Source organism: Alexandromys fortis, unplaced genomic scaffold (assembly GCF_014885135.2).
Source record: "Alexandromys fortis isolate MF-2015 unplaced genomic scaffold, M_Fortis_MF-2015_v1.1 scaffold_3, whole genome shotgun sequence".
NCBI lineage: Eukaryota > Metazoa > Chordata > Mammalia > Rodentia > Cricetidae > Alexandromys > Alexandromys fortis.
Genome location: NW_026067909.1, coordinates 21,040,647 through 21,049,479, shown reverse-complemented (window position 1 = coordinate 21,049,479; position 8,833 = coordinate 21,040,647). Strand labels below are relative to the sequence as shown.

General features: G+C 37.5%; 1 protein-coding gene across 1 annotated transcript; it reads right to left on the bottom strand.

Annotated features, from left to right (window-relative positions):
* Positions 1-822: 822 nt before the first annotated feature.
* Positions 823-1,764, bottom strand: LOC126498316 (olfactory receptor 5B3-like). The gene has a single exon (XM_050136851.1). It carries the CDS (start codon positions 1,759-1,761, stop codon positions 823-825), a length of 939 nt encoding a protein of 312 aa, XP_049992808.1. The 5' UTR covers positions 1,762-1,764.
* Between the last annotated feature and the right edge of the window lie 7,069 nt (positions 1,765-8,833).

Genomic DNA, 8,833 nt, shown 5'->3' with positions numbered 1-8,833 from the left:
TTTATTGGACACTAGCAGTGGAACTGAGATGTGTCAGAGGATAAAGCACTTGCCATGCAAACATGAGAACAAGAGTCAGAATTCACATAAATGCCAGGGAAGCATAGGAGCCCATTTGTAATGCCAGCACTGAGACCATATGGGAACATCTGCAATTCCAGCACTGAGACCATAGGGGAACATCTGCAATGCAAGCACTCAGAAGATAGAGGTAGGATTCCAGAGAAAGGTTACTAACTAGACTGGCTATTCTGCCCGGTCTGTGTTCATTTGCCTGCCACAGTGAATTATGTGGAGAACCATTGAGAAAGAAGCCCATTCTCTGGTTTCCACATGTGTACTCTCATCCACAGTATGCCCACAGATATGAAAACATGCATACATAAAAACATACACACAACATAGAGATGCAAAAAAAAAAACCAAACAAACAAAGACACCCAAAAAGGAGTGTTCCACTTATGTCTGAATACTTTTCCATTCTTGTAGTGTGTGCCCATGTGGGTCATAAGCAGCCACGTCATCTCATGGGTTTTCTTCTCTTGTTTTACAGGTATATTAGCAGTGGCATATAGAAATAATAAATAAACACTATGATCTATGAGTGTTTAGAAAAATATAGCCCACATATATTAAAATTCCCTTTAGCCGTGCTAAAGCAGGTATTGCATTTACACCATTGCTTCCCTCTTCTAAGTTACAAACATTTGAAAGGAGAAGGGCATTCTACTTCACGTCAGGGTAGACTGGAAATGTCACTAGGTATCTGGAGAAGACCTAAGAGCCTGAAGCTGCATTACAGCACACCATTAAACACTAAGCTCAAAAGCCTAGGGAATATTTTGTCTTCTCCACAACTTTCTTGAATGCACTTTTCACCTCTTTGTTCCTCAGGCTATAGACTACAGGGTTTAGCATGGGGATGACCATGGTGTAGAACACAGACACAATCTTGTCAGTGTCCATGGAGTGGCTGGAGCTGGGCTGTAAGTACATGAAAATAAGCGTCCCATAGAAAATGGAGACAGCAATAAAATGAGAAACACAGGTGGACATAGCTTTCTGGTATCCTGTAGATGAGCGCATCTTGAAGATGGTGATGAAGATGAATGTGTAGGATATCAAAATAACAACAAGTGCAGAACAGATAACAAAACTTGCCCCATAAAGAAGGACCATCTCACTGATCTTTCTATCAGAGCAGGAGAGAACCATGACTGCCGGAACGTCACAGAAAAAGTGATGGACCACATTGGACTTACAGAAGGAGAGCTTGAATGTGTCCCCAGTGTGGATGGAGGAATTCAGGAAACCGCCAGCATAGCAGGCTACAGTCAGACATGCACACATAGTTGGAGTCATTGTGGTGGTGTAGTGCAGGGGTTTGCACACTGCAGCATAGCGATCAAAGGCCATTGCAGCCAAGAGAAAATTCTCTGCTGTAGCAAAGACTACAAATAAGAACATCTGAGCAGCACAAGCACTGTAGGAAATGACTTGGTTTCCTACAAGAAGTCCAGCAACAACAGTTGGAGTGACAGCTGAGGAGTAAAAGATGTCCACCAGAGACAAGCTACCAAGAAAAATATACATGGGAGTGTGGAGTCGAACGTCCCAGAGAATCAGCACAATCATCCCTAAGTTTCCAACCATGTTAATGAAGTAGATGAGAGTGAACATGATAAAGAGAGGAGCCTGCAGTTCTGGTGCATTGGTTAGTCCTAGAAGGATGAACTCTGTAACCTCTGTCTTGTTCTCCATCAGCATTATTTGGGAATCAGGAGACGCCCTGTAGCAAAGAGAAGTAAGGAGAGATTATTAAGTATAAAGGTTTTACTAATCAAATGATGTATCTTCACACCAAAGTCATGGTTTATTTCATTATAACAAGAATATGTGTTTCAAACATTTTTATAACTAGGGCCAATGAGATGAGTCACTGAGTTAAAGGGTTTGCCATGAAGTCTGATAATCTAAATTCAGTACTCAGGCCTTAATAGTGTGAAAACAAAGAACCAAGCCTCAAAAGATGTCCACTGGCCTCCACATACTGACTGAAAAACACACACTCACACACCTCATACACAGACACAGACACACACACACACACACACACACACACACACACTCCCAACAAAAATGGAAGATTCTCTATAATTAAAGCATAAGGTTAATGAGAAATTTCCGCCAAAAGGACTTAGATCAATTGAATGAAATATTTTTAGAGTCCATCACTTCAGTATTAAGTCTTACATATTTGTGGGCTGATACTTTGGAAAGTCAATGATTACCCAACATGATATTTCTGAAGGTTGTAGATCAGCAAGGTTACCATTTCCCATCCCTACACATTAACCGACTTCTGTGTGAAATGTGTCAAGGACGGCTCTCTGGAAACTTTTAGACATTTACTCCCATATCTCTGACCAAATTTGAACAGTGGCTACTTTTCTTATATTTCAGATCGCCAAATGCCAAATATTAAATACATTGACAAAGCTCATTTACAAACTAAATGTTGGTCCCAGAGAAAAAAATGGTTATCAAATTCAGTGGTGTAACCTAAGATTAAGTCAAGTTGCAGTTCATAATTAGCCATTGTCTTTCCTGGATCACTTCGATCTTAAAGCTTTTTGCAGTAAACTAACTAATTAAGAGATATACACATTACATATCTAGTAAGATGATCAGAGCAGAAGGGGCTTCTATAAGCACATTGATAATTATAATAAAGGAGATAAAGTTACCAGGTAGCATCAGGTAGAAAACTTTGGTTTTGGGGAGAATTGCATGCCAGACTTTTGCAGCCAAAGAACCATTGGCTGACCCTGTCTCCTAAGCCAGAACTTCTGTATCTACAAAATGATGGTCATAATGTGTTCAGTGTTGAGGTATTGTTTTCTAAACTGAATGAGAAAATTTATTTTTTAAATGAACAAAACACTAATATCTAGCAGAGCTGCACGATTCCTAGCTATGCAGTCATCATTGTCATCATGGTCGTCACCATCACCATCATCATTGTCGTCACCATCATCATCATCATCATCGTCATCATCATCATCATCACTAGGTATTAGAAGAAAACTCTGCTCTTCTTGAGATCTGAGAACAGTTTCTGGAAACATATAGGGTATCAAGTGTGGATGAATGGAAATCTCATTCCCCAACTCCCTTTTTTACACACAATCCAGTGGGTCTTAGGTGAATCCCAATCACTCATGCTCTGCTTATTGGATTGATTGTTTCATGGAATCCATACCAGCCACTCTTTTGTTTAATTTTTTTTACATGTCTCTATTTCAGCTTTAATAAATTTTCCTTATTTTGCTTAGGATGCCATAACTTGATTAAAACACAAACTTTTCCGAAAGTTGACAGTTCATAGTTTGTGCATTATATTTAGAAAAATGACTTATAGTTAAAAATTTATTTTTGAAGTTTTTGATGGAATCTTTTCTATTATAAGCATAATATATTTTAAATGTTTTGTTGGAATTTTTAAGCCCTAGACAAGCATCTATCCACTACCAACTACTACTTCTTCTTAGGTTTTTTCTAACCCTTCCAGAAGCTCGCTTGATAAGACTAGCAAACAGGACTTTCTGTAAACCTTAACACACACAACCACATATACATGCTAGGTGTTACAAAATGCCACAAGAGCCTAATGAATAAGTATGTGTGTGATTTCTTGTGTGTATAATTGTGCTTGTATGAGAACAAAACATATTACCACTTTTGATTTACCATTTATTGTTTGTAAAATTTAGTGATATTCTATTTTTTTTACAACTAGTTTCAAGAGTGGTGATTCCATATATAAGTAGTTAAATCTTTACAAAAAGTTGTTTTACTCAAAGGTACAGTCTATGGATAAATGTCTTGGGTTAAATTTAAAATGAGATTATGGGATTTGGGTGAGATTCACTCAAATGAATATTAGCTCTTTTTCTCTTAAGTTATAGTCCTTTCTCTGGTCTAAAGACACATCATTTTAATTCATGTTTTTTTAAGTTCCAGTGAGAGATCAGAATATAGCACATAAAATCAAATTATTACCTGACCAGCCAGCAGCACCTCATCTCTACTGTTTCTCTAGGATTATTAGAAAGCAGGACACTGATATTTCATAAGCACCATTCAGCTCTCCAGTGACAAAATTTCAATGTTTGCGAGACAGATCTAATTCTGTATCTTAGAAAAGGGTTCAGGCCCTTGAACTCTGTGCTCAAATGACTCACAGTGGTCCTGCTAATACTACTTTTGTGTGAGCTGGACTTTTCACTAAAAGTGGGTGGTGATATTGAAGCTTACCTTGCTCCTTAAACAGTCAGTTCTGAACAGTGTGTTTGCAATGAGAAGTCCTTCCATGGAGTTATGCATGGTATCATCAAAGGGGCTCTCTGTCAGGGAACAATCAAAAGGTACTGAACTTTCTAAAGCAAGAAAAAAACAGAGAAAAACACTCAAACACCCCAGCCATGAGAATAGCATGCATTCCCTGTGTCTTGAGAGGGCTCTCTTACTTGCTCTTTACTTGTAAAAGAAAGATTATATCATTGCTTCTCCCATATAATCCATAGACTTGTGTCTGTAGAGTGCAAGTGGAGGAAGGCGCACAGAAGAGCTTCTTAACTGCTTATTTCTTCCAGGTTGTTCAGAACAGGTTTTATCTTGGATTTTTTTTCAACCACATTTGAAGATTCCAAAGAAATCTTCAGTTCAAAAGAAAAGCAGTGTGTGGAAGGAAATGTCAACATTCAGATGACTGAATAATAACCAAAGTGGTCAGCTTGCCATCTGGTTCCTATAATGTAGATCACCAGGATTAACTTCAAAGAGCAGTGCTCATGAGTGAGCCAGGCATTATGGAGACACTGAGCTCTCTGGTGATGCTCCCCTTGAGGGTACCTGTAGGTCCTTATTTCACCTTTATAAGGAAAAAGCAATTAAACTCTTGCTGAATCTAAAACACATGGTTTAAATGTACCATACATTTTTATCACCCATTACTTCCTTTATTCTCAAGTAATGTATAACTTATAGACACCAATAAATAAATGATTTAGTATATATCCTTCACAATTTGGTCAAAGGTATATACATGTTACTACTCCCATGATCATCCTTCATTAATTTTTTTAAAAGCTCTTGCAGACTCTGCTATTCTCTCATATAGTAGACCTTCAAAACACCAAACCCTTTGTGTCCATATAATTTACCTTTGTGACACCGGCTTTAACTAGACCCTTGGGAACTGTAATCACTGCTTCTGATCCCTTTTACTTAGATTTTTACACTTGAGGTCCACTTGTAGTTTAGCCTTATTGGTCATAGAACCTTTTCTAATGTGCATTTATATTGTATTAAAAGCTGTTGGTACATTGTTTACCCTCCAATTAAGCAGCACACACTGTTCTGATTATGATTGGTTTGTTTCCTTATGATTTGTGACTGGTCCTCCCTATAGCCCAGACCACCCTTAGCCTTCTCAGTGCTGGAATTAAAGACAGGCACCACCTTGCTCAGCTATTTCCACTGGTTGTTGACTGCAAATAAAGATAGCCTAAAGTATTTTCCTAAAGTTTTTTTTTTTTTATGATCACAGGCAATAGGAAATACTTTGTAGCCTATTCTGTGAAGTCAACATTTCTTGAAACCAATGCTGGACAAAACATCAAAGAAAGAAAATTATAGACAATATCTCTCTTGAATACACACGCACACACACATACACGTGCGCGCGCACACACACACACGAGCACGCACACAGACACACGTTTAAGCATGTTACAAACTATTATTATGACTATGTCATTCCGGGAATGAAAAGGTCCTTCCCTACATGAAAGTCAACCACATAATAAAACAAATTACTATAATAAAGAAAAAATAAAAGCAAATGTTTTGCTAAACTGACTAAGCACTTGTCAAAGTTTTCTTTCATGATAAATATAGCTAGGGCTAAACATGAAATTCATAACATATGTGACACTCAAGAGGAAAAGTACAGAAACCGCTCATGTAATATCAAGCTCAAAGAAGATATTTCACTAGCTTTGCAGAAGTGTATCAGAAGGTCTGGCCAGAACAACAGTCAGGAAAACTAAATTGAAACAACTATATGATACCGACAAAATGAAATTGTCATGTCAAGATTCGAGAACATCCCCCCCCTTCTTAGCATGCTAGCAGGAAATAATACAAAAAGGGAACTGTTCCACTGACAGCAAAAGTCCTCTAGTTCCTATCCAATGTGGCATTTTATTCCATAATTTCTTTCTCATTAATATGCCAATAAACAATTATGGAATTTCTTTATTTGTTTAGTGAAGATGAAGGAATAAATCCATGAACAGGCGATCACAACTCTCATGTTTCTAAGCAACCAGAAGAGGACGTTACAAATGGGAACAGATGAATTCAGTGCGCTGCTGGATTAGAGCCAGATATTAACATGTTTGTTTTTAGCTTAACATCATCAGGATTGTGAGATACAAAAATAAGTATAGCTTTGTGTGTACACATATAAATATGCACACTAAACTAGAGACCTTTGCAGGTATTCAGTTCATAAACTCTTTCCCTATGAAGACCATGTGACTGCAACACAGCAAGGCTGAAGAGGCAATTACTGTTTTTTTTTTTTGTTGTTGTTGTTTTTTGTTTTGTCTACAAGGGGCAGGCAGAAATCATCTATGATTCCCCTTTTAATAGTAAAAAAAAGAGTGATGATTAATAGTAAAAAAAAAAAGAGAGAGATGATTCACTTGAAATGGGAGTTTTAGAAAATAATTCAAGTAGCCCACAAATGGAGCCTGCAATTGTAGTGGGAGAATAAAGATGATGAAAATGTTTGAAACACTCTGAAAATAGTCTATGCCCCTACATGTCTAAATATAATAAGATCTGTTTATTAGGCTTTATACTGTGGTTATCACGCTTCATCAGTGGTTTGAACATTTCATGATGCAGCTGGACTCAACTGCTTTAATTTATTAATTCATTTAGCAAATATGTATGGAGTATCTATAATAGGTCAAAATTCCATTCGGGTGCCATGAAATAGTGTGTCATTAAAACAGATCAAGCTAATCCTTTTGTTTAGATTTAGATTGCAGCTGAGGTGCTGGTGAGCATTGTGAAACAAGGCAGAGTGGAGGGACAGTGTACATGGGAAGGAAAGTGACTGTCTTATGAAGGAGTCAGACTCTCAGTCTCTTTACAGAGAGACCTGAATGTAGTCAAGGAAACCTCCATCCAAGAAGCAACAAATTCAAGCATCCTGAGGTGGAGACATTCTTGTAGTTGAGAAGAACATTAAGGAGATCGGTGTGAGTGGAGTGAGGGGACAGATTGTATGAGTGACAACAGATGGTACAACTTTATTAGGAAGACCTTGCAGAGGGAAATCATGGGAAACGTGAATGCATCAGGCCACTTTTAAAGCAGTGAAAATGTGGATAATCATGAACAATAAATTAACAATACCTTTGTTTTCAGTCTACTTTCATTATATTCTACATATTTTTCCCTTTGAAATGTATAATGCAAAATTAAGCTTCTGTAAAATGTCCTAGACACACAGGAATATTAGTTCATTTAAGATACTTTATCTCTCAATAAAATATACAAAGAATAGGAGTATATTTCTACATCACTAGTAGCACTTGGAGTCATACCTTAATTAAACAGAAACAACCATAAAAAGGTATTCTCTTCTCACAATAACTTATTTAAATTGTTTGTTGGAAGCAAACAGTGAAACAGGGAAGTGACTAATAAAACAAATGTCATGCTAACACGAAGACCAGAGTTTAGATTCTCCGAACCCACATAAATGCTAAGAGGGAGTGAGGGCCATCTATAATTGCAGCACTTGTAAGGTGGAAACAGGGAATTACCAGAGGAAACTAGCTATCTAGACTAGTTGATGGAAGAGATCTTGGTTTAATTGAAAGATTCTCAATCAATAAGGTAGACAGACAGCCATTGATGAAGACTCCCAGTGTCAATTGTAAGTCTCAACACACATACACACACACACATGCACACACAAAATTGAACACACATGCACTCATACACATATGAACATTAAATGCATATGCACGCAGAGCATGGATGAACACACATGTGAAAGAGAACACTTGCAGGACGCCATTCTACTATAGTTATGTTTCTACACCTATATGAGTGTGCCCAAGTGGGCTACGTGGGTAACAAGCAGACACTTCTCATGGGCTTTTCTTTGCCTCTTGTTTTACAGGTATGTCAGCAGTGGCATATAAAATGATAAATGAACACTATGATCTATGAATGTTTAGAAAAATATAGCCCACATATATTAAAATTCCCTTTAGCCGTGCTAAAGCAGGTATTGTATTTACACCATTGCTTCCCTCTTCTGAAAAGGGGGACATAACCACAGACACAGAGGAAATTCAGAGAATCATCAGATCTTACTACAAAAGCCTGTATGCCACAAAACTGGAAAATGCAAAAGAAATGGACATTTTTTTAGATAAGTACCATATACCAAAGTTAAACCAAGACCAATCTAAATAGACCTGTTAGTCGCGAAGAACTAGAAGCTGTTATCGAAAATCTCCCCTCCAAAAAAAGCCCAGGATCAAATGGCTTCAATGCAGAATTCTACCAGAACTTCCAAGAAGAGCTAATACCTATTCTCCTTAATGTATTTCACAATATAGAAACAGAAAAGTCATTGCCAAATTCCTTCTATGAAGCTACAGTTACCCTGATACCAAAACCACACAAAGACCCAACCAAGAAAGAGAATTACAGGCCTATCTCACTCATGAATATCGAC